Consider the following 26965-nt stretch of genomic DNA (forward strand, 5'->3'; position numbering starts at 1 on the left):
GTCTCCTGTGTCCCCAGTGCAGTCTTTGGTGTCTCCTGTTCAATCGCCACTAGTTCAGTCTCCAGTGTCTGCTGTTCAGTCTCCCCTAGCACAGTCATCCACTCAACCACCAGCTCCACTTTCTCCCCAACCGTCACAACTGCCTCTAGCTCAGTCTCCTGTGCAGTCACCCCTAGTTCATTCTCCTGTGAAGTCATCAACTCCACCACCTACTCCACTCTCACCACCACCGTTACTACAGACATCAGTTCAGTCCCCTGTGCCAGTGCAGACGCTCTCAGTTCAGTCTCCCGTGCAGTCATCTACTTCACCACCATTAGTAGCTCAGCTCCCCGTGTCTCCAGTAGCTCAGCTCCCCGTGTCTCCAGTAGCTCAGCTCCCCGTGTCTCCAGTAGCCCAGTCCCCACCTGAACCATTAGCCCAGTCTTCTGGTCAGCTTAACATTCAGCCAGGGGTCCCAATACCCTCTGGCTCTACATCAGCCCCTGCTGGAAGCTCGGATGAGTCCATCCAGCACTCCACAGCTCCCACGCCGCCACCCACCTTGTCCGCTGGGGGTTCTGGTGAGCCCGGCCAGTACTTCCTCGTCTCCGCTGGTCGGTCCGAGGGCCCCGTTCAGCCACGTGTTTCTGCTGGGGGGTCTGAGGAGCCCGTCCAGCCATCATCGTCTGCAGCAGCCTCCGAGTCTTCATCCATGCCTGCAGCAGCCTCTGAGCCTTCGTCCTCCTCATCTGGTCCAGCCTCTGAGCCTTCGTCCTCCTCGCCTGGTCCAGCCTCCGAGCCTTCGTCCTCCTCGCCTGGTCCAGCCTCCGAGCCTTCGTCCTCCTCGCCTGGTCTACACGGTCGGCCCCCTGAACTGCTTCTACGTCGTCGTCGCTGTTGCTTTCTACACGGCCGGCCTCCAGACCAGCTCTGTCACCTGTACCACCCACCTGGTCGGCACCCCGACCGTTTGACTTATGAACTTTTGTGCCGGCGACCTCCGGGTCGGCCACCTGAACTGTTTCTCTGTTGCCACCATTGCCGTCTGCACGGTCGGCCCCCTGACTTACTATTGAACTGTTCTTTGTGCGCCGGTGTTTTCTGTGCACGTGTTGTTTTGGACTCCTGGTGCTCCTGTTTTATTTTGCTTCATGACACAGATTAGATGGACAGCGTTTGTCAACGTTGTGAGCGTTTTCAGATCTTGCCACAGATTCTCGATTCAGTTTAGACACCACACAGGTCAGGGATTAAGTTATTGGGAAATTTAAAGCAGGGTTAGTCTACAAAAAGATTTCCCAAGCCTTGAACATCCCGGTGAGCACTGTTCAAGCAATCATTCAGAAATGGAAGGAGTATGGCACAACTGTGAACCTACCAAGACAAGGCCATTGAGAAACTGCCTTTTCAACGATCTTACTTAAAAATGGGAGATTTGAGATTGGCCTGTAGTTCATTTGTGTCTTGTCAAGATTGTCCTTTTCAGTATAGGTTTAATTACAGCAGTTTTTAGTGGTTCTGGAAACACACCTGACATTAAACAAAGTTGACGATCTGTAACAGGTCTGACTCCAAAGTCTTTGAGACCTTTTTGAAAAAACCTTTTTGAGGAGTTCAGTTGACCTAAGATGTCCTCCAGGTCTTTGGTGTTAATAGGGTGAAACTGTTTGATGGTGTTTAGACAGTTTTTCGGTGGACACAGTACATATCCTGGATCTGCTGTTGATGTGCCAGTTGCTTGTCTAATCTTTTGGATTTTGCCTGTGAAGAATTTGGCGAAGTCATTGCAGGCCATGGTTGAATGAAGTTCAGCTGCCACTGACACAGGAGGGTTTGTTAGCCTGTCAACTGTAGCAAATAAGACCCGAGCATTATGACTGTTTTTGGTGATGATATCAGAGAAGTAGGACCTCCTTGCACTCCTCAGTTGTAAATTATAGTTGTGAATTTTCTCTTTATAGATGTCATAATGAACCTGGAGGTTTGTTGTTCTCCATTTGTGCTCAGCTTTCCTACACTCTCTTTTTTACTTTTTCACCAGTGAGGCGTTTCTCCATGGAGACTTTTTCCTTCCAGAAACAACCTTCACCTTAATGGGAGCAATAGTGTCCATAACATTTAACCATTTTAGCATTGAGGCTATTGACAAGCTCATTGACTGAACCTCTGGACAGGCAGGTGTTAATGGGAAGACCTGGTTAAAGATCTCACTACTGTATTCAGTTATACACTGTTTTGTGATCACTGGTGTTGATAGATTTGTGTGGGCTGAAATTTTACTTTCAAAGAAAACACAGTAATGATCAGACAGGTCCACACCAGACACAGTAACCTTTGAAATGCTCAGGCCCTTGGAGATCAGTAGGTCAAGAGTGACTAGATAGAATAGAGACTCTATTATGTATGTCCTCTGTTACATGCTGAGTCAGCCCAAAGCTGCCCAGAGTGTTACTCAGGTCTTTAGTCCCTTTGTCCTGAGGGTTGTCCACATGGATGTTAAAATCCCAAATAATAATTACACAGATCACAGACAGCAGTTCACTGAGATCATTAAAAGAGTCTGTGCAGTATTTGGGAGGCCTGTAAACATTAAGAAACACAACTTTGGATGGGGCCTTCAGCTGTAAAGCCACATATTAAACAGACTGAAAGCTACCAGGAGATAGCTGCTTACATTGAAATGATTCATTAAATAACACAGCAACCCCTCCTCCACTCTTGCTCACCCTGGCCTCACTGATAAATCTGTAGTTAGAAAGGGTCGTCTTGATGAGAACAGCTCCACTGTTACTTTGGTCCAACCAAGTTTCAGTTAAAAATATAAAATCAAGGCTGTGCTCAGTGATTAAATAATTAATTAACAATGTTTTCCCAGCTAAAGATCTAACATTTAATAGGGCCAACTTGAGTGTTTTGGAGTTATTATTTGCCCCCTCGTGTTGGGGAGCAGTCTGTGGCACACAAGGTATGTTTACTATATTTAAAAATTTGTTAGAGTGCAGCTCTCTGTGTTTTGACCAAGCCACATGTCTTCTTCGGTCACCTAAAATGGAAAAATGGAACTTCAATTGCTCTGTTGGGGGCGGGGCTCGATGGCGAACCTTTTGGGACCCCTCTTCTTGCCTCTGATGTCTCTCCTTTCTGAAGCTCTTCCTGGGTGGGGTCACATGAAGCTCCTCCTCAACATTTCTGCTGGGCTTTGTCTGTTCTTGCAGTACTGTTTGTTCCTCTTTACGAGGTAACTCATTTATCTCAGCCTTGGCACAAAGCACAGATTGATTGATCATACTTTATTCATCCCGAGGGAAATTGGGTTAAGGCTGCCAGCCGTGCCAGCGCCGTCTTACCCTTCTGACCATGCATACATTACACAAACATCACATGGGGAAGACAGGTGAGAGGGGTATAACATGGAAAAAGCACAACATGAGGAAAGATAAGGAGAAAAAAAATAACTCCCCCCAGACTGAGCTCCAATAGGGATATCAGTTTGAGAACAGAATAAAAAGTGAAGCATGAAGTGATGGTGTGTTTTACTTTAGTGCGAACAACTCATATGAATTTCAAAGCTGTTCTAACAGTCCGATACTGGTCTCTCAATCTCCCGTTGGAGAGCCGTGAGCTTCTCTATGATGTTATCAAACTTACGCTGCGTGATGTTGCCATTCTTGTGCTCAAAGAGCCGATTCTGAGAACTCACGACCGCTGTGAGCTTCTCCAAGATGTGATCCAATTTGGGCTCAGAGGTGTTATTCTGAGCAAGCCCCTCCAGATGTAATCCAGTTTGCACTCAGAGGTCTTGCTCTGAGGATTCACAGCAGCCGTAAGCTTCTCCAAGATCTTATCCGTGCTGCACTCAATGAGTCCATTTTGAGAAATCCACACCTCGTCCCATCGTTTCAATCCCAGCGAGCAGCCTTGTGGGGGTTTGAACAGTTGGTTCTGCTTTCTTAATTCTTCGATAAACCAGGGCCAAGCCAGCTCCGATCAGCAAGAGCCCTGTTATCATGGTTCCGAATAGGTAGATATCTTCAGCCCTCAGGCTCACCCAAGCCCAGACTTCTCGTTGAGAAAAGGGTGTCAATTGCATTCAGGGACCAGTTGATCAAATACATAATTCCTCTTTTAGGTTTTAGAGAACAGACTGTGAGAGAGTGTTCCAGGGAAAAGTAATATGAAAAACACGAGACTATACAAGGACACAAGAGGCTAAGCAGGGAAGCTAAAGGAGAGGAGGAGAGGAGAAAAGTGCGACCGCCTTCGTCAAGAGCAAGAGAGATGGATGAGATATGGGATAAATCAAGTTGGAGTAGAACAATTTCACCCCTGACTTGTTAAAATTAAATCAATTTGCTTTAAACAGATCCCCGTATTCCCAAAATCAGCACATGCTGATATAAGCAATTTATAAGATAAGATGACCTTTATTAGTCTATTAGAAATTTGTTTCGTTACACCAAAAGTGCAAAGTTATGTAGCAGAAATTAGAAAACACTGGAATGCAATAAAATAAAATAAAATACTATATACAATAGAATAAAACAGAATAATAGATACAATAGAATACAAATGCTATATACAACTGAGTAAGAAAATACAAAAGTACAACTTTGTCAGAAAAGAAAATTGCACATATAGCAATTCTTATTGAACATGTGTGGGTTTGATCAGCTGCAAAAGTCTTTGTAGTGGAGTCTGACAGCAGTGGGAAGGAAAGAAATCCCTCCATCCCACATCGTGGGTGCCGCAGCCTGCCACTGAAAGAGCTGCTCAGTGCTGTCAGAGTCTCTTGCATGGGGTGGGAGATGGTGTCCAACAGGGATGACATTCTCCTGTCACTCACCACCTCCACTGGGTCCAGAGGGCATCCTAGAACAGAGCTGGCCCTTCGGATTGCCCTGTTCAGTCTCTTCCTGTCCCCGGCACAGATGTTGCCACCCCAGCAGACCACACCATAAAAGATAGCTGAGGCCACCACAGAGTCATAGAAGGTCTTCAGGAGTGGGCCCTCCACTCCAAACGACCTGAGTCTCCACAGCAGGTATAGCCTGCTCTGCTTTTTCCTGTAGAGGGCTTCTGAATTATGAGTCCAGTCCAGTTTATTGTTCAGATGAACACCAAGGTACCTGTAGCTGTCTACAGCCTCAATGTCCATACCTTGGATGTTCAGTGGTTGTAGTGGAGGATGTTTGTGCCTGCGGAAGTCTACCACCAGCTCCTTGGTTTTACTAGTGTTGATCTGGAGGTAGTTCAGCTGGCACCAGCACACATAGTCTTGGGCCAGTTCTCTGTAGTCCTTGTCGTCCCCATCAGTGATGAGGCCAACTATTGCAGAGTCATCAGAGAACTTCTGCAGGAAGCACTGGGTGGAGTTGTGGGAGAAGTCTGCAGTGTAGATGGTGAAGAGGAACGGAGCCAGAACCGTTCCCTGTGTGGACCCCGTACTGCAGACGACCCTGTCCGACACACAGCCCTGAGTTCTCACATACTGTGGTCGGTCGGTGAGGTAGTCCAGAATCCATGTAGTGAGGTGATGGTCCACTCCTGAGTTCTCCAGCTTGTCCTTCAGGACCATGGGAAGAATGGTGTTGAAGGCACTGGAGAAATCAAAGATGAGAGAGGGAATGATGTCGGAGGTGGATGACGGCATCATCCGCTCCAATGCCAGGTTGGTAGACAAACTGAAGTGGGTCCAGTGATGAGCTCACCAGATGCCGAAGCTGAGCTAGGACCAGCCGCTCCAGGGTCTTCATCAGGTGGGATGTCAGAGCCACCGACCTGTAGCAATTGAGGTCCTTGGGGCGTGAAGTCTTTGGCACTGGTACAACACAGGAGATTTTCCAGAGCTGTGGGACTCTTCCCAGCCTCAGGCTCAGGTTGAAGAGGTGCTCCATCACCCCACACAGTTGGTCTGCGCAGGACCTGACCACCCTTGAACTGATGCCATCTGGACCCGCTGCCTTCTTGGCTTTAATCCTCCTCAGTTCCCTCCTAACCTGGGTGGTTGAGAGAGTCAGACTGGAGCCTTGTGTTGAGTGTGTATTGGATGCTGTTGTTGGGGGTGGGGAGGAGTGAACAGGGTGAGTAGAGGAGGTGTGAAGTGTCTGAGATGTCAGAGGTGGAACAGCAGCAGTGGGGGTGGGTGAGTCTGCAGCCGATGTTGGAGACTGCCTCATGGCTGAATCAAATCTGTTAAAGAAATTATTCAGTTCATTTCCCCACCTCACATCCCTCCCAGGCAGAGAGTTCTGACCTTTTTGGCCCGAGATGGTTCTGAGGCCTCTCCAGACTTCACCAACGTTGTTTTGTTGAAGCTGGTTCTCCATCTTCTGCCTGTAGCTGTCCTTCCCATTCTTTTTCAGTCCTCTCAGCTCTCTCTGCACCCTTTTCAACTCCTCCTTGTCTCTGGATTTGAAGGCCCTCCTCTTCTGCTTAAGGACGGCTTTAATTTCTGGGTTAATCCGCGGCTTATTGTTAGAGAAACACCGCACAGTCCTGGTAGACATGGTGTTATCCACACAGAAGTTTATATAGTCCGTAATGCATGTCACCGCGCTGTAGATGTACTCTCCGTGGTTGTCACAGATCACCTCCCACACAGTCGACTCAAAACAATCCTTAAGAGCCTCCTCGCTCTCCTCAGACCCATCTCAAAATTGCCTTTTATTGCCAAGATTTTAGACAAGGTTGTGGCCAAGCAACTCATGGTTTTTCTAGATGAACACAACGTTCTTGCTAAATTTCAATTGACTTTCGTAAGGCTCACTCTACCGAAACTGCACTTCTTAGAGTGTCTAATGATATTTTGATGAATTATGATGCTGGAGAGTGCACTGTTTTGATGTTGCTGGACCTGACCTCTGCTTTTGACACTGTTGATCATCTTGTTTTGTTAGATAGATTAAACCACTGGGTGGGTGTATCGGGTACCGCATTGGAATGATTTAAATCCTATTTGTCTAATCGATCTTTCTCTGTGGCTACCTCTAAGTTCAGATCCTCCATCAGCTCGCTTGCCTATGGGGTGCCTCAGGGCTCTGTCTTGGGACCTTTATTGTTTGTGTTGTATTTACTCCCTCTTCTGCAACTTCTTAGCTCTTTCTCTGATATTTCATATCATTGTTATGCAGATAATATTCAGCTATATATCTCTTTTAGGGCACCTGATGTTTCTAAGATCCAAATCTTGCAGTCCTGCTTAGATTCCTTTAGAGATTGGATGGCTGGTAATTACCTTCAACTAAATGCTGATAAAACGGACATCATTGTCTTTGCTCCTGAGAAATTTGTTCCCCTCATGGTTAAAAATCTAGGCCCGCTTGCTTCTTATATTAAATCCTCCATTAGGAACCTTGGTGTTACATTTGATTCAGCTCTGACGCTGGACACACGTTAAATCTTTGGTTCGCTCTTGTTTTTACCATTTAAGAAATATTGCTAAGCTGAGTCCCATTGTGTCACGTTCCGAATTGGAAATGATTATTCATGCTTTTGTTTCATCTCGCTTAGATTATTGTAATTCCTTGTTTACTTGCTTAAGGAATGCCTCCCTAGAACGACTGCAGGGTGCTCAAAATGCTGCTGCTAGTCTTCTGACAAAGCATCCCAAATACTCCCATGCCACTCCCCTGCTGATTCAACTGCACTGGCTCCCTGTCAGGTTCAGGGTCCATTTTAACATCATAATCATGACTTATAGGGCCCTACACGGTGTAGCTTCAACTTACATAAGTGATCTTCTTCTTCCTTATCATCCCAGCAGGTCCCTGAGGTCTTGTGACCAGGGGTTGCTGGTTGTCAGGCATACAAGGTAAAAAACAAAAGGTGACAGAGCGTTTGTATCAGTGGCTCCCAGACTCTGGAACTCGCTCCCTTTGAGTTTGACATCTGTGGACTTAGTCATGTCTTTTAAAAAGCAGTTAAAAACCAATCTGTTTAAAATTGCTTTTGGTTGATTTTGTTTTCTTTGAGATTTTATGTCTGTTTTCTGCTTCTGTAAAGCACTTTGTGATTTTATCCTGAAAGGTGTTATATAAATAAAATTTTACTTACTTTCTTTACTCACCACATTTTTGCAGTCTTTTTCCGCCTTGTTACCTTGCTATTACCACTTCATTACCGATCTGTGTTTCCACATTATTACCTGCAGTTTTTGGGCACTTAATAAACAATCACATAAATTTCAGTTAAATTTTACTTAATTTTAACCACTGTTACTACCACATCATTACTTGTATATGAACTAATTATCATTTGGTAACTGAGTGGTAATAACTTAGAAAGTAACACATTATTACATTCTTACATTTCAAATGTAAATTAACGTAAAATCACTGTAAATGTAATAAAACATAATTTTATTGTTTTTTTAAATGTATTTGTCTGTACATATGCATATTTAGGTTGTTAAAATACATTCACAAATGTATCAAAATTTCACAAATGTGTGTCTGTTATTTGACAGACTGAACTGTTAAATTAAAATGTAATGCTATGGAAAAATATATAAAATGATTCCTATAAATTATTTTTTAAAATCAAATAATGTTATTTAAGGCGATCGTGGCTCAAGAGTTGGCAGTTCGCCTTGAAATCAAAAGGTTGCTGGTTCGAGCCCCGGCTCGGACAGTCTCGGTCGTTGTGCCCTTGGGCAAGAAACTTCACCTACCACCTACTGGTGTTGGCCAGAGGGGCCGATGGCGCGATATGGCAGCCTCGCTTCTGTCAGTCTGCCCCAGGGCAGCTGTGGCTACAACTGTAGCTGCCTCCACCAGTGTGTGAATGTGAGAGTGAATCAATAGTGGAATTGTAAAGCACTTTGGGGGTCTCGAAACACGCTATATAAATGCAATCCATTATTATTATTTAAACCAGCTGTTAACTGTATATCTCTGTACATTTAAGTATTAATATTAATATTGCCGCATTCATTGACCATGTTTATAGGTAATTTCATTGTTTAATCACATTAAAATGTTCCTAATTTAATGTTTAAAAGCACTTGAAAAAGGCAAAATCCCATGCAAAATTAGGGCAACAAACTGTATTGTCATTACTGATTTTATGGTATTATTTTGGCGCCCCAGCAAAGGAACTATACAGCAGAAAATGCAAATCCTATTTATGGTCTCCTCTCAACAATAATAAGAAAAAAAATAAACAGCCATTATGGCATGTTTGTTAATACAGGGATACACATGTTAATGTGATCTTTGGTCTCCCACTCAACGACACAGATCCCTGGGTGTCTAGCATTCAGACAGCTACGGGAGGGGATCTTTGTGTGAGAAAAAAATTGCTCACAAAATATGCAGAGCCAAATACTCTCAATAATGCCTGTGCAGTGTTCTTAAGAAAATTAAACTTGTCAAGTAGCCGGGCTTTTCAGTTCAGTCAGCTGCATTTTGAGGTTCTCTGTGTCCAGCCAGTTAAAGAAAGTCAAATCTATCTTCTCATTAAAGCTTTCTTGTTTGATCAGTAAAGAAAACATTGGTCCATACACCTAAAAGTCTTGAAAACACATAGTGAATTCTGTCGTGAGTCTTCGGATGTATCCATGTATTTCTTATCTCTCATGTCACAGATGTAATATTATCTACAGCTACTTTTAGTACTACTGATATTGATTTAGACTCTCTTTAATCCAATTGATCTTTCTGAGTTAACTACAATAATTATTTCCTCCAAACCATCGTGTCTTTTAGACCCCATTCCTACAAAATTACTCTAAGAAGTCCTGCCATTAATTAATGCTTCAATCTTAAATATGATCAACGTATCTCTAATAATCGGCTATGTACCACAGGTCTTCAGGCTGGCAGCAGTTAAACCTTTACTTAAAAAGCCATTCCTAGACCCAGCTGTCTTAGATGATTATAGGCCAATCTCCAACCTTCCTTTCATTTCAAAAATCCTTGAAAGAGTAGTTGTCAAACAGCTAACAGCTCATCTGCAGAGAAATGGCGTATTTGAAGAGTTTCAGTCAGGTTTCAGAGCTCATCACAGCACAGAAACAGCTTTAGTGAAGGTTACAAATGATCTTCTTATGGCCTCTGACAGTGGACTCGTCTCTCTGCTTGTCCTGCTAGACCTCGGTGCAGCTTTCGATACTGTTGACCATAATATCCTATTAGAGCGATTAGAACATGCTGTAGGTATTACAGGTACTGCACTGGAGTGGTTTGTATCATATCTATCTTACAGACTCCAATTTGTTCATGTAAATGCAGAGTCCTCTTCACACACTAAGGTCAGTTATGGAGTTCCACAGGGTTCAGTGCTAGGACCAATTCTGTTTACACTATACATGCTTCCCTTAGGCAGTATCATTAGAAGATATAGCATACATTTTCACTGCTATGCAGATGACACCCAACTCTATCTGTCCATGAAGCCAGGTAACACACGCCAATTAGTTAAACTGCAGGAATGTCTTAAAGACATAAAGACCTGGATGGCCGCTAACTTTCTGCTGCTTAATTCAGATCAAACTGAGGTTATTGTACTCGGCCCTGAAAATCTTAGAAATATGGTATCTAACCAGATTCTTACTCTGGATGGCATTACCTTGGCCTCCAGTAATGCTGTGAGGAACCTTGGAGTCGGTTTTGACCAGATAATGTCCTTCCATGCACATATTAAACAAATATATATGAGACTGCTTTCTTCCATTTGCGCACCAACTCTAAAATTAGAAATGTCCTGTCTCAGGGTGAAGCTGAAAAACTAGTTCATGCATTTATTACTTCCAGGCTGGACTACTGTAATTCATTATTATCAGGATGTCTTAAAAACTCCCTGCACAGCCTTCAATTAATCCAAAATGCTGCAGCAAGAGTACTGACAGGGACTAGAAAGAGAGAGCATATCTCTCCTTCATTGGCTTGCCTTCATTGGCTTACTCTTAAATACAGAATTGAATTCAAAATCGTGCTCTTCACATACAAGGTCTTAAATAATCAGGCCCCATCTTATAATGATACCATATCACCCTATTAGAGTACTTTGCTCTCGCACTGCAGGCCTACTTGTTGTTCCTAGAGTACTTAAAAGTAGAACTGGAGGCAGAGCTTTCACTTTTCAGGCTTCTCTTCTGTTGAACCAGCTTCTAGTTAGGATTCGCAAACAGACACTATCTCTACTTTTAAGATTAGGCTTAAAACCTTCCCTTTCAGTAAAGCATATAGTTAAGGCTGGATCGCATGACCCTTAACCCTCCCTTAGTTATGCTGCAATTGTCACGGATGTCGAGGCGAGTCGTGTGGTGTTGGAGGGAAAAGGACCCAAAATGCAGGCAGTTGACTGATAATGCAAGTGACGTTTATTTACAATTAATAGGCAGAAAGGAAACAGAAAGGAACAGGCAGTGAGAAAAGACAAATGACTAAAGAAACCTAAACTGGGAAAACTAAATAACAAACCTGAGAACATAAGAAACGGGGTGCGGGGCAGAGCGACACAGAGAGCGGAACGAAACACCATGGAACGCAGACAAACCAGCAAGAGGCAGGAGAACACACAGGACTTAAATACACACAGCAGTAATCAGGGGATGAGAGACAGGAGGGCAACACACCTGGGAGAAATCAGAGCTGACGGGACAGGGAAAACGTGAACTGAACACACTCACATGAGATGGGGACCTTCAGAATAAAACAGGAAACTCAGACACAGAGAACCAGACAAGACACTGAACTAAACAGACAGATTCACAAATAGACAGTGTGACACCATAGCCAGACAGAACACAGAAGTGGGACCAGGGCAGGCACAGAACAGAAACCTAACAAATGGCAAATCATAACAGAATACATACTCAGAATAAACAAAAGCATAAAGAAACGCAAAACACTGTGTCGGCAGACTCAGGATCATCACAGCAATAGTCGTAGGCTGCCGGGGGATTCCCATGATGCATTGAGTTTTTCCTTTCCAGTCACCTTTCTCACTCACTATGTGTTAATAGACCTCTCTGCATCGAATCATATCTGTTATTAATCTCTGTCTCTCTTCCACAGCATGTCTTTATCCTGTTTTCCTTCTTTCACCCCAACCGGTCGCAGCAGATTGCCGCCCCTCCCTGAGCCTGGTTCTGCCGGAGGTTTCTTCCTGTTAAAAGGGAGTTTTTCCTTCCCACTGTTGCCAAAGTGCCTGCTCATAGGGGGTCATATGATTGTTGGGTTTTTCTCTATATCTATTATTGTACGATCTACTGTACAATATAAAGCGCCTTGAGGTGACTGTTGTTGTGATTTGGCGCTATATAAATAAAATTGAATTGAATTTAATTGAATTTCTGGGGTGCTGATGTTGCACTGAGTGGGCAGCACCTGAAGTATTTGAAGTGTTGGAATGTGGACATTTCAACATCGCTTGAAAAAACTGCCAGCTAGTAACGTCCCTCTCACCGTTAGGCGAAGTGGTTTTTAGCCACAGCTAATTTGCGATGTGCACTGTTGGCCTGGCATTAGATATTTATTTTCTAATGCACCTTTTCAGATTAAATCACTGTGTGTCGTGCAATCAATTAACCCTCCGCATGCCAGCTGTGGTACGAGTACCCAGGGTTGCCGGCCTCTGATCTATTGCATAGCTTTCCTCACATCAAAAAGCTGTCAATCAAAATCAATACAACTCTTTTTGCATCTGAAGCTTGTGAAAGACTGTGCGAGACTCCTGTTCACTGCTGAACAGTTAAAGCTTCACAGCAAGATCCTTGAGAGCAAACTGCTGAAGCTCAACCATCACCTTACTGAGTTAAGAAATGGCACATTTTTGCTAAATATGCAGAAATTGATGCACACCCATACAATTTATGCTAAAGTGAGCTGCCTTGTATGAGGCTTGAGGCTGCTGTGTCATTTGGAAAAAGTGAATATAAAGTACACAGCACATTTTGTCACTGGAAATGGTTTGCACTGTTCATATATTTACATTATTTACTGTAGTTATTGGTTAAAAAAAGCTTTATGTTTTGAAAAACATAAATCTGGAAATTCGAATTTTTGTGCCTTAATTTGTTAATGTTTTTACACATATTCTATTTGAAAACACTACAATTTGTATATTTATTTTTGTTTGTCTAATAGCATTTATTTTTAAAAAAAGTAAAAAATAAATCAGACATTACAACCAGTTACTCAGTACTTGAGTTTTCTATTCCAGCCGTCGCGGAGAGAGGTGTTCCAATTATTTTCAGCAGTGCAGTATAGCAGCTCTGGTCCTGGGGTAAGCCGCTATAAATTATATTTATTAGTACTCCCAATTAAAGGAGGTTAAGATACTCTAAAGGAGGTTAGTACATTTATCTTTTGTTTTCGTAACCTCTTCGTGGTGATCTGGTTGACCTTATTTGGAGGATCGAATCCCCTGCCCAGCTGCTGGGTCAGGGCTTCTCCTCGGTGGAGCTGGTCTCTTGTCTCTTGTCTTGTTTTGCCTTGTCTCTGCTGTTTTTCCTTGCCTTGTCGTGTTTTTGTTTTGTTTTCTCTTATCCCACAGCATCGTTTTATTTTCCTCATCCTTGTTTATTTTAATTTGCTTACCTTCTTTTGGTTCGCCTGAGTCTATTGAGTTCATTCTGGATCGTCATTTGTAGTCACACCTCTGTATTTGGGCAAGAGCAATTCACCGCCTGTGTGCTGTGCTGGTGGTGGAAATCCTATATCACTTCAGGTGGCTGGTCCCAGTTTGTGGGGAGTTGCACCGGATTGCGGTCGAGCCTGCACAAGCTGGGGTTTGAGTTGTGGAGTGTCTTCCATTCTGCGTTGTGTGTATGTAGATGCGTGTGTTTTTCTTTTCTTTGTGTTTATTAAAGATTTAAGTCCTTTTTTTATCCCTCTTATCAATGAAGAGAGCCTGTCATGCGGTGTCCTTTTTTTAATTCTTTTTTTTAAATGTGTTGTGTTTTTTCAGAGAGCAGACTTGCCAGCGGCCCTGTGACTTCAGGTTGTGGGTCGTTTTCCACATTTCTTTTTGTACAGCACTGTGTGTATAGGCTGTAGTAATTGTCTGTGTGATTTCCTTTTGGTCCACAGCTGCTGGTAAGTCCCAGTTCAACAAGTGTTTTATTGTAATTTAGGACACCATCACAGACAACCCTAAATTCAGTGCTCTTTCATTGTTTAATGTTTTGTTTTATTTCCATAACCATAAATAAAATTGTACTAATATTCAAGCCAACCTGTCTCGGTGTCCATCCCTGAACATGTGCAAAACTTCTTTTTTTTTTTTGTCATTTTATTCTATTCTCAAAAGATTTTATATTTTCTGGGGCTGAAATTCACCTAGGTGGCGTTGTTGTTTTAATAGTTTTTATCCAACCCCCTCTGACCACTTGATCACATTTACATGATAGAAATAAATTAACTAACAAACAAATTCATTTTGGCAAAGATACAACTTGTAAAAAAGATGAATGGATGTTCTGTGGCATTCTGTAAAACTAAAGTGAGGTGTTTTGATCTTACAAACATCAAAAGAGTTGTTGGTGATTCGCAGTTTAAGGCCAGTAGGATCAGTAGCATCGGTGGAGGACCTCAGGAACAGAAAGAGAAGAGAAAATACACAGGGAGTCATCCTGAGCCAAAATTCTGAAACACAAAAAAGGAAAAAGAAATACAAAAAACATAAGTTTCTCCTCTTGCAGCAACATCACAACCTAAAACCTCCATATTACCACTGTTGGTTGGGGGGGGGGGGGGGGGGGGGGGACTTTGAACAGACAGCAAAATTGACTTGCAGCGGCAGAACATGGCTGTGATGATGAATTGGTGCATGTAGGGGGGTTGGCAGACAGTACCAGGAGAAGATGCTTTAAGTGCATGTGATTATGCATGACAGAAGTTGACAGATTTTTGATATCTCTGCCTCTGCTGATTTGACTTTCGCACACATTAGATATCACTTTGGTTTTATCTGCAGCACTAACTGTAAAATCCTTCCACACAGAATCTGAGTTTTTTTGGCAGGTGGAGGGCCAAGAAATGACTCAGCAGCAGCCACACTCTTTTCTATTTGGTTTCTGTTAAAGGAAATTTGTATTCTTCTATTACTGTCTGTACTCTCATAGTGTTTAGCTTCATTTAAACTTAGTGTGTGTGTGTGACATGAGGAGTATGATTGAAACCATAAAGAGGAAGTTGCACAAATGAAAGTAGAAATGTTCAAGGCCACATCCTGATATGGCCAACAAACTCACCGAACTCACATATCTTAAGTCTCCATATAGGGAGTTGTTTTTCATACTTTGTATGCTCCGCCTAAGAATATGATACAAGCTGTTTGCCTATATAATAAAGAGCAAGCTGATGCCTCGGCGCGAATCCTCTGTGACACGTCTTCTACACGTCGCTGTGTGGAGGCTGAGTCTGTTTCTTGCCTCCTGAGTTTTCTCTTAACAATTTTGGTCCTTCGAGCACAGGAGGGAAATATCGAATAGATTGTTCGTGACTCCTGAACCAGAGGTCCACACTGCATCCTGACGTCATGGGAAACCTGGCACCGTTAAGTCTGTCGACAGCCCTCCGAGAGGAGGATAAAAAATCTAGGACGTGAATTCGGGTCTAGGTCGGTGACTTTAGCTCCGGGCCACGGCGGTGGGATCCAGTGAGTGACCTCAACATTACTCCAGAGATTCCAGGAGGGGTAAGAAACGACTCCATTGTGAAATGTCTATGCGATAAGACAGAATAAAATAGGCCTGAAATAATAAAGAGTCTGGGCACATTCACCCAAAACTGAATGAATTGGACTGGTTGTTGAGATAGCCGGAAGTATCTCTGGAAAATTCTGGTGGATTGACTCTCCACGTAAATAGAGTCTGGGCACATTCACCCAGAACTGAATGACTTGGATTGGTTGTTGAGATAGCCGGAAGTATCTCTGGAAAATTCTGGTGGATTGACTCTCCATGGATAACAAGTACTTAGGTTGAGGAATAGCCGTGAAATATTCCTGGAAGATAAAATAGCAACCGCGCGTTTAAAACTCTGAGTGTGTTCATTGTTTGTATTGGAGAACTAAGTCATATTTATGGTCATAGTGGGCCAGACTAGTTCTGTGTAACACTTTTCAGTTCACGACTTGGCGACAAAGGAGAAGGGTTGAGTTTCATCTCATAAAAGTCACATTGCTTCTGTTTAGCAGAAGTCAAAGGCCATGTGACCACCCCCTCCCGAGTCGAGCGTGCCAAGGGATTGAAAACTGTATTTGTTGTACTTTGTGTATAAAACTACATAAATGAGAGAATAACAAGTGATTAAATAAAGAATAACAAGTGATTAAATAAATTTATCAATAACAAAATAGTAATCAAAATACAGAAAATGGGGAATCAAAGTGGGAAGTTAACAAAAGACGAACTGTTTATGGAAAAAAGATGCCCCGGGGCAGGAAAAATAAGTGTTAAAAGATGGAGAAATAAAAATAAACTACCTAAAACCGAATGGATGGGAGAATGTACCGAAGAAGCTATGACTAAATTAGAAGCCATACTCAAAGAAGAAATACGTGTCATAAAAAACAAAAAGAAAAAAGCTAAACATGAACAAGAAAAAAAAACAGTTGTTTGCAGAATGGAAAAGAGAAAGTCTGTATAGAAAAACCTGCAGAGAGAAAAAACAAATAGAGAAATGCATAAGGTATATTAAGGCTGTGTCATTGTTCAGCCAAGGAAAGTGTGTGAAAAGGAAAATGTCTCCAGCTTGGGAGGGGGTCAAACTGCAGATCACCCCCAGCTCTTGGTGGATACAAAATAAAATATAAAAAATATTGTGATATATTATTGCTGTTATAAAAAAAAGATAATAACATTAATAATGACATAATATTAATATGAAGAGGCACCTCAGTCAGTTATGATGTGAGGTGGATAATTGTTAAAAGTAGTCTTCATCAAGCTTAAGGTTTGCTCAAATTCAGTACAATGACATATGAGATGAAGAAAATAAAGAAAAACTAATTAAGTGCATAGAGGCACTCGACCTGCTTGAAAACCTGTCATCCTAGATGGGACATTACTGAAATATAGAGCACACCTATACTAACAACTAATAAGCTAAACCCTGTATGCCACAGCTAAAGCTACACAATTGAGAAGCTGAATTAAATATGTGGTCACTGCTAAGCTGATGAGCAGGTTACACATATTTTAGAGCAGGAGCTACATAGGAACACAGAGGGAGGGAAACAGCTATTAAAGCTCAAACATGCAGCTGTCTGTGGGCTCAGTTTTTTTTCCCTCACACTTCTGATGTGTCTTTGGCAGCAGCTTTTTGCATCCTGACTTATGTGTGTAAAACGTTGATACCATCAGCAACTTGTTTTTGTTTTGTTGGTTTGAAAAATAAATACATTTGTGATCACACTTGTGGATCACAGTGACACATAATGATTAAGCATATGATTTACTATTGCAGATGAAGTTTATTCTAAAGTTTAAGGAGAACAAAGAAGAAAAGCATTTTCAGTTGTGTCTTGGTTGTTGTTCTCTGTGTAGTGTGCTGAGTTTTGTTTCTTTTGTTTTTTGACGTTGCTTGAGTGAGGAGTACTGTGACTTCTGAAGTAGCTCTCATCATGCGACCTTGATGATGATAAGTTCAGAGCCAGCTGAGAGCTGGGTTGTTTGCTTTGTTATAGGTGACAAGACAGTAAAGTTAAAACTTAGTTTCTTGTTTTGAAAAAAAAAAAGGGGGGGGAGGTTTTGTGTTTCTCAGCCAAGAACAACTACAATTTCATTTTCTGTTTTTGAGAAAGGATTAATAACAATAATAATAATAATAATAATAAAACAGAGTTATGTTAATAATAAAACAAAGAGGGATGTTTTGTTTAAGTGTTGAAGAAGGCTAATACTGCAACATCTAGTACATGATCTGCGAGCAATAAATGAAATCTTATTTATCTTTAAATAAACTCCAATTATGGAGACCTGAAGTCACATATTTAGGGCACACCCTCAGGTGAAGGCAGAAAGCTACTAAACAAAGAAAAGAAGCTATACAAAATACGCCACAGCCATTCACATACTTTCTGACTCTTTGTGAGCCTGAGTTATGACCTTGGCTCCCTGTTTTTCTGCTTCCACCAAAGGTGGGAGTGAAGCTCCCGTGGCATGTGCTCTGTTCTCCTTACTATCAAAAAAGGCCCTGACTCTCTGAACACAATATTCTCTTCATAATTCAGCAGTATGCAATGTCATGAAACAGTATAATTCACTCACAATAAATCAGCAGTATAGGATAATACAAACCTATTTTATAAATCTAATGATTTTTACATTATTTTAACTCAAAAGTATGATGCAAACTAAAACTACATACTGATTACAAAAGGAGTATGATGTGGCCTACAGCACTATCTGATTCACTCATTTTGATTACAGGTGCAATGTAATATATAACGGCATAATAATCTTACAACTGCTACAAGCACATTTACCTTTCTTAACACACGCGAGAGAAAGGCAACTGTTTAAAAAAAAATGTCCTTTTGGGTGAGAGAGGCCCACAGGCCTTACATGCAAACGTACTAACACACATACATGCAATGAAGAACAGCTTACACTATAGCACACACTATACATGCGCCTATATCTCTCATTGGTGTTAAAACAGGAAAAACTTAACAGAGTTTTGTTATCAAATGCTGAATTTATCCACTGCTGACATTTAACTCTCCAGCTTGCAAGAAACGTTCGTGAAAACAGAGAAGAATAAAATAAAGACACAGAGAGAGTCTGGTATGACCAAGCAGTAATCAGACAATAAATTTAGTTGGTAATACAATAAATTGTGAGATGCTTTCTGTTTGATTGGTGCAACACAAGTAATTTACTGTATGAAGAAAATTCTCTTTTGTGATAATATTTTGAACGTGCATTTCTGTTGACTTAACTTAGCGCATTACAAGCTGATATGAAAATTAGTTGATTGATACTAGATTTGAAAAATAACTGGATTATAAAATAAGTGAATAGGATGTAACAAAGGTTGACATTAGTTTCTTATTTCTAGTGTTTGGAGAAAGGATTTATCATGGCACACATCTGTTTACATGGGAGGAAACTCCTTATGTGATACGACATTTGGCAATTTGCTTCTGATGTTCAGCACATCAGAAGAATGACTCTGAAATTACAAAGGGAAACAATTTTGCAGACCAAACCGCTAAACTAGCAGCACAACAGAAGATGCATGCATTAGCTATGACAGAAAACAAAAATATACCACTTGAAGTATTAAAAAGTGAACAGAAAACCGCACACCACACAGAACAGAAGCAATGGTTGAAGCATGGAGCACAGTTAGATACAGATGATATAATGAAAATTGCGGGAAAACCAATACTACCAAAATCCCTACACAAAACAGCAGCATTAGTGACACATGGTTCCACACGTGTCAACAGGAGGGATAGTTATCTCCTAGTGAACCAACAATTCTACGCGCTATAAATTTGCATGATATGTCAAAAACATAACGCTCAAGGGAACTTAAGACCAAAAAAAGGTCATTTCCCTACTCCGCCACATCCTTTTCATACCATTCACATGGATTTCATAGAACTGAATGAATGCCAAGGATCAAAGTATGCATTGGTCATTATAGATGTGTTCTCTAAATGGCCAGAAATATACCCAGTAAAGAAAGAGGACGCTTTGTCAGTAGCAAAGTGTCTATATAATCATTTAATTCCAACTTATGGCATCCCAAGTTTGATCCGATCAGATAATGGCACACACTTTGTGAATGAAGTCATAGAAAATGTATCACAAGTTCTGGGTTTCACATTAAAAAACCATTGTGCTTACCACCCACAGAGTGCAGGATTGGTAGAAAGAAATAATGGTACAATTAAACAAAGGTTAAGGAAAGTAATGGAAGAAACTAAGAAACCGTGGCCAGAATGTTTATCCCTAGTGAAACTTTGGATGAGAATATCAAAGGGAAGTGGCCCTATGTCACCTTTTGAGATAATACACGGGAGACCCTTCCCTTTACCAATAACAAGTGAACCACTTTTGAAGTCTGCCAGAGAAATGACGATAGCCGACTGGATGTCCCAACTTTTTCAGAACAAAGAAATTGTATTGAACAATAAACTGCCAGACGATGTGTCTCCAATCTCTTGCAGGCTACAACCTGGTGACTGGATCCTGGTCCGAGAGCTGAACAGGAAGTCTTGGAGTGAGCCAAGGTGGAAAGAGCCATACCAAGTCCTGATTGTGACCCCCACTGCTTGCAAAATAGCAGAGCGCCCGTCGTGGATCCACCAAAGCCACTGTAAAAAAGTGAGTGACAGCTTTGCCTAGAGACGCCGACGCCCCTACTCTCTGGTAATCTAATAGGTGAAGGAAGGGCTGATGGGGTATATCCCACCCTTTTCTTCTTGCCTTTAGTCTACTTATCAGAGGGGTTAGGTGCGCCAGCTCGACATGAAGAAGCTGTTCCTCGCCACACTTGCTCTTGCTGTGCTGGTCACAGCATGTTTTCTATTGCTCCGCCCGGATCCGACACCACACCAGAAGAGAGCTTGGATGCATGACAACTCACACCTGGACAAGATGACTCAAGACCACAATCACCCATGGATGAACAATGCCTGGTACAGATATGTGTACAATCGCACCACAGAGAGAAGCTGCTATATTTGCTCACACATGCCTGTAACCTCAGTTCATGCAAGTATCTTTGGTAAAACACCAAACCCCAGTCAGAGTATGTGTATCATGTTTAAAGCACTAACAGGGAATTGCAGCGACAGAGGCATGGTGCTTTTGAAAGCAGTTACAGCCTCACAGATGAGCTACAATCTCCCTGCTTGTGTGAACCAAACCACTGAAAACGCACACCGCAGAAGATCTGATTGCATACAGAATTTTACAACAACAAACTTCACGTGTGATGAAGAAAATTGGGTAAACATCGACGTGTCAAACAAGAGAGTAATGACATTCCCAGTTTTCCTGAAAGGTGAGGAAAGTCATCCCATATGCTTCAACTTCTCACATGGTAGCAAGAAGCTTGGAAAAACTCGGAACTGCAGCACAGTTTTTAACATGTCAACAAGCGGAACAGTTCAATTTGAAAATGGAACATTTTGGGTTCAAGGTGCTGCATGGGTTTGTGGACCTAAAACCTATTTCATGCTTCCCCCGAACTCGACAGGTATGTGCGCACCGATTCTCATCTCTGACCACACCTTCAAAGTGACTGCAACAACCAAGGACAGCAGACGAAACAGGGATGTGATTGATGTACAACCACATGACGCAGTATGGGGTAGCGATGTGCCTGAAGAATTTAAACACTGGTCCACTGGAACCAAAGTACTTTTGGCCCTTTTCCCCTGGGTGGGAACAGCAAAGAACACGTTACGCTTAGAAACATTAGACTATCGTTTCGGTTTCTTTTTGAATGCTTCTTGCAAAATAAAAAAAGCACAGAATGAAGAGATAGATGCACTCAGAATTTCAGTAATGCAACACAGAGTCGCCTTAGATATGCTGTTGGTGGAAAAAGGCGGGCTATGTGTTCTGTTTAACACCACTTGTTGTACTTACATTCCAGATGATGTACATTCTAGCAACATGACAGATGCCCTACAACTACTTAAAAATGTTCAACAAGCACAGGTAGCAGATTGGACCGCCAGCAAACCAGACTGGTTGGGCTGGCTGATGAGCGGATCCTGGAAGGCACTGTTGATTAAAGGTCTGATATTTGTTGGAATACTTTTATTATTGTTTTGTATTTTCACCACATATATTATCCCATGTATCAGAGGAATGATCTCTAGGATGATTAACCATTCGATTGCAGCATATGTAAACGTAACTCCGGAGGACGAAGACGATGATACCGATGATAAAAGTGTAGATAAATACTGATCTGAACACACATAATGATGACTAGACTGAAAATGCAAAATGCAAGTAGTCATGTTCTGATATAACCTGTGTGATTCATATACAGTTTAAATTTGCTAAAACAGGAGGGATATGTTAAAGGAAATTTGTATTCTTCTATTACTGTCTGTACTCTCATAGTGTTTAGCTTCATTTAAACTTAGTGTGTGTGTGTGACATGAGGAGTATGATTGAAATCATAAAGAGGAAGTTGCACAAATGAAAGTAGAAATGTTCAAGGCCACATCCTGATATGGCCAACAAACTCACCGAACTCACATATCTTAAGTCTCCATATAGGGATATAGAGTTGTTTTTCATACTTTGTATGCTCCGCCTAAGAATATGATACAAGCTGTTTGCCTATATAATAAAGAACAAGCTGATGCCTCGGCGCGAATCCTCCGTGACACGTCTTCTACACGTCGCTGTGTGGAGGCTGTGTCGTGGCATCGCCCATGTACATGTAAATAGCACTGAGTCTGTGTTTCTTGCCTCCTGAGTTTTCTCTTAACAGTTTCCCAAATCCATGTAGGGAGTTTCAGCTAAGTCAGGGGTGGGCAACTCCAGGCCTCGAGGGCCGGTGTCCCTGCAGGTTTTAGATGTGTCCTTGAACCAACATAGCTGATTCAAATGGGTAAATTAGCTCCTCAACATGTCCTGAAGTTCTCCAGAGGCCTGGTAACGAACTAATCATGTGATTCAGGTGTGTTGACCCAAGGTGAGATCTAAAACCTGCAGGACACCGGCCCTCGAGGCCTGGAATTGTCCACCCCTGAGCTAAGTTAATGACTGTCAGGAAGCTATGCTAATGTTAACTGGCCTACATCTTACTGTCTGCAAAAGACAAGACTAACTCAAACGTACCATATAATTCGCACAAGTGCATACAATTTGACACAACTACACAAGCATTGTTTTAACCTTTTTTAAATGAACATTAATGTTACTCTGTCAACAGCCTATTGTCTAAATTACTGAGCTAACAGAGCTACATAAACAGACCAAACATGAGAGCACCCAGCTGTAGACGTCAGTAATGCAGCGTAATGTAATAATCTCCTGATCTTCGCAAAACTTATAAACTGCCTCCGGAGTTAAGGTACAAAAAAATATATTCAACAAAAATGCACCTCTTTCACACGTCGCTCACTCGTCCGGTCATGCACTGCCGTCTCATAAGGAAACTCAGCTTTGTGATATAAATGTTTCCCTTGTTCCCAAATACAAATACTTTTTAAAGCATTTTTTCGAAATAAATATTTGTAAAAAAAAACATGTTATTCGTGCCTTTTCGAATACTGTATTCGTCTTCAGCTCCACCCCTAATGGGGCTTAAATACGGGAGGCAGTAACGAGGGAAACAAGCACAGGACGAGAACACAGCTTGGAGTAATTGGACCCCACAAGACCAGGGAAGAAAACTAGAGACACAGAAATGAGGCCGATTTTCAAAGCAAAACAGGAAACATACTAACTGAACTTAAAGGAATCCAACATACCAGAATTCTGTCTCTTCTAATTGCCATCCAACGTATGGACAGTGTTGGAAAGGTTACTTTTAAAATGTATTCCACTACAGATTACAAAATACATGCCCCGAAATGTATTTTGTAACATAATCCGTTACGTTACTCAATGAGAGTAACGTATTCTGAATACTAAGATGTGACCCCATAAACAACTTCCCTAATCCTGCTGGTCTGGAAGTCCAGCAGTTCATCTAAAAAAAAAGGCACTTAGACTAAAACAGATATACTTTTGTTTGCTATACCATAAAACAATAAAAGAAGGTACGACCTCTCTCATGACCCCAGGAAGTAAGTGTGTCTGCCAGAACACTCTGTAAGGCACACAGAGTCTTTACAGACTGCTAAGGATCAAACCTCTATCAATATGCAATTAATTATAAAACTCTAAGCATATATGAGTAAATATTTCTAAGCATAAATGACAATTCAATAATATAAACCTGACATAAGCAATCTGTAACACTTTTATACAAACAGAGCACATTGAGACCCCCTCTTAGGACTTTTGGCCTAGGCTATAAATCTGCTGTTATGGGTAGTGTCCAAATTCATGGGCTGCACCCTCCTTAGGATGCATTTGTAGACCGATTACGTCACAGCGATGTGCCAAAGGCTGTCCAAATTCGTAGACTCCTCCGAATGCAGCCAACAAATGCGTTCTCCTTTTCCCCGAATTTGAAGGATGGGTCGGGTGTGTCCTTCGTGGCCCATCATATCCCAGAATTCATAGCGCGGCCCAGCCAAACTCCAATTTCCGGTTTTAAAATTACTCTTATTAATCTTTCTGGGTCACAAAATAAACTTTTTTACATATTTTCAGGCGAGAACTTCAAATATGTGCTCGGTTTATCAAGACATCATATATTTGCAAAAGTGCTTCGACGTTTTCGGAGACTTATGTTACCCACCAGCTCGATAGCTAGCCGAGAGCTCAAGGGTCACTGAAGCTGCCGAGAACGGCACAACTCCTGGCACATCATTTTCAGATCACCGCAGGCTTTCGCTACTCAGGTTAAACGTAATATATAAGTCACTTAGACAACCTAAAAATTTTATTGTTTGGCTTTTTTCAGTGTTTTATTTGTTCATGAGTAAATCGGTTTGGCTGAGATTAAAGTTATTAGATTAGATTAGACAAAATAAAACTTTATTAATCCCCCGGGTGGGTTCCTCCTTGGTTTTCACACAGCTGAATAAACGTCAAACAGAAAACTGATTAAACAGAAGTGTGAGATGGTCGATAATTTACACCAGTGTCCTATTATATTCTAGATAGCAAGGAGCAGACCGCCGAGTTTATTAAACTCCACTGAGACAGCGGTGACGCTAATCAGAAGGCTAGACCGTCCAATTCCACAGCTGTTTACTTCCGGCCTACCCGACCTTCTGAGGACCTGGCCCACCTAGACCGCGAAGGCCGGGTCCTCAGGAGGATCCAGCCTATGAATTTGGACACAACCATGGAATGCACTCTTTCCCGCTTCTGTAACTCTGCAGGTGTGACGGAAGGGCAAGAGGTGGTTGCCATGGTACTGGGAGTGTTGCCTGCAAAAGGGTCATCTCCAAAGATGCAAATGTCCAGAGACGTGCAGAGGAAGAAACATCCAGAGACGATATCAGACCTAAGGTATCCTTCAACTGTTTTGACCAATCATGTTAACATTCTGTTTCTGTGACCCACAATAAAAGTGTATACTGCTTAGTTGTGGCCAGGGGCGTTTTTAGCCCATTTTTGGTAATATTTTAACAATAGAAGTACAGAAATTTAGCCTATTTAAAATTGAAAACTTAAAATTGTCTGTAGCCTACTGTTGTTACCACTGTCTGGTTTGAAATGGAATGCGAGAAGCTGGTGCATGTGCCGATATTCAACCCAAGGTACTAACTAGCTAACTGACTGGATGCCCATTAACCTTATAACTCCTGTTGTGTGTGTGTGTGTGTGTGTGTGTGTGTGTGTGTGTACAGAAACACAGTCACATTCATAATGGATGTAAGGAAGTTTGTTTGTTTTTTTTTAAAAAGGAGCCACATTCAGGTAAATGTGTAAGACCAAATGATCCCTCATTTAAGAATAATGTTGGATCAGTGTTTCAATATTTATATCTTTTATTAGATGTACATGTGGTTTGGTTATTTGCCTTTTGGTTGAAAGTGCACTGAGAGAGGACTTTTTTTAGTGATCTTAATAGTATTTTTTTTCGTATTAATGTAATTTTTTAATCTAATTAAATACAATCCTTTTGTGTATGATTGTCAGTCCAAAGCGGGAGAGAGGAAACAGGGGAACGTGAGGAGAAAGTACAAGGTCAGGAAGAACCAGTTAAGAAAACAGACAGTGAATAGTGACAGGCAAAACAGAAACTGTTAAACTGACAAAACAAAACCAACTAATTTTACTCATACAATCTGGAAGCTGTGTTTCCCTATATTAAAGCTGCTATACGGAATCTGCAAAACAAACTGGGTTGAAACATTTTTTGACTCTCTTGAACAACATTCCAACATAACATTAGCATTGATTGGGGAGATTAAAATTAATGATATATCAGCCACAACTCTACTAAAACCAGCCAATAATAGGTAGGCCAACTTTTGGACCATCTAGTTGTCTGTAGTTCTAGTTGTCAACTCAAACTCTTGGTGGCACTGTCACTTGGTGTTCGCTCTCTCTGTGGTAGAGTATCACTTCCTGTTCCTGCTCAAACACAGTGGTATTTTTGAGTAGCTTATCTGCTTAGCAATTTAATTAAAAACTTTTAGATATATTCTTTTTTCATAGTATAATCTTCACGTGCTTCATCCGAAGCACACTTTCTGTTTAGTCACTACCTAATTTATATTATATATATATATTCACTCACTGTGTCTGTACTGTTCCGCTAGCTCAGCTTAGCTCGCTAGCACCATGGCTACTTCACCTGTCCCTCCTGCACTTTCCTGCTCATTGTGTCAGATGTTTAGTTACTCCTCTGCCTCCTTTAGCAGTAATGATACAAATGTAACAAATGTAGCATATTTGCAGCTCTCAGGCCAGGATTACTGAATTGGAGACTCGGCTTCTCACCCTTCATTCACCCCTAGCTAGCCAGGCCCCTGTAGCTGGTGCAGCCAGCAGCTGGGGAAAGAGGGCAGCTGGGTGACGGTGAGGAGGAAGCATAGTCTTAAACAGAAGCCCCAGGTGCACCACCAACCTGTTCATGTGTCTAACCATTTTTCCCCACTCGGCGACACACCCACTGGGGGTCAAACTCTGGTAATTGGTGATTCTGTTCTCAGACATGTGAAGCTAGAGACACCGGCAACCATAGTCAGTTGTCTTCCAGGGGTCAGAGCAGGCGACATTGAAGGAAATTTAAAACTGCTGGCTAAGGGTAAACATAAATTCAGTAAAATCATAATTCACGTCAGCAGTAATGACACCCAGTTACCGATCAGCCGATCGGAGGTCACTAAAATCAATATTGAATCAGTGTGGAACTTTGCCAAAACAATGTCGGATTCTGTAGTTTTCTCTGATCCCATCCTCAATAAGACCAGGAGTGAC

The 26965-nt window shown here is 41.8% G+C and overlaps 1 protein-coding gene across 1 annotated transcript; it reads left to right on the forward strand.

The window, feature by feature from the left end:
* Window positions 1–15319: 15319 nt before the first annotated feature.
* LOC102082865 (syncytin-2) lies at window positions 15320–22348 on the forward strand. Its single transcript, XM_005464130.3, has 2 exons — window positions 15320–15624; window positions 20113–22348. Exon 2 carries the CDS (start codon window positions 20414–20416, stop codon window positions 21866–21868), a length of 1455 nt encoding a protein of 484 aa, XP_005464187.1. The 5' UTR covers window positions 15320–15624; window positions 20113–20413; the 3' UTR covers window positions 21869–22348.
* The last annotated feature ends 4617 nt before the right edge of the window (window positions 22349–26965 follow it).

This window comes from Oreochromis niloticus, unplaced genomic scaffold, assembly GCF_001858045.2.
Source record: "Oreochromis niloticus isolate F11D_XX unplaced genomic scaffold, O_niloticus_UMD_NMBU tig00000238_pilon, whole genome shotgun sequence".
Lineage (NCBI taxonomy): Eukaryota > Metazoa > Chordata > Actinopteri > Cichliformes > Cichlidae > Oreochromis > Oreochromis niloticus.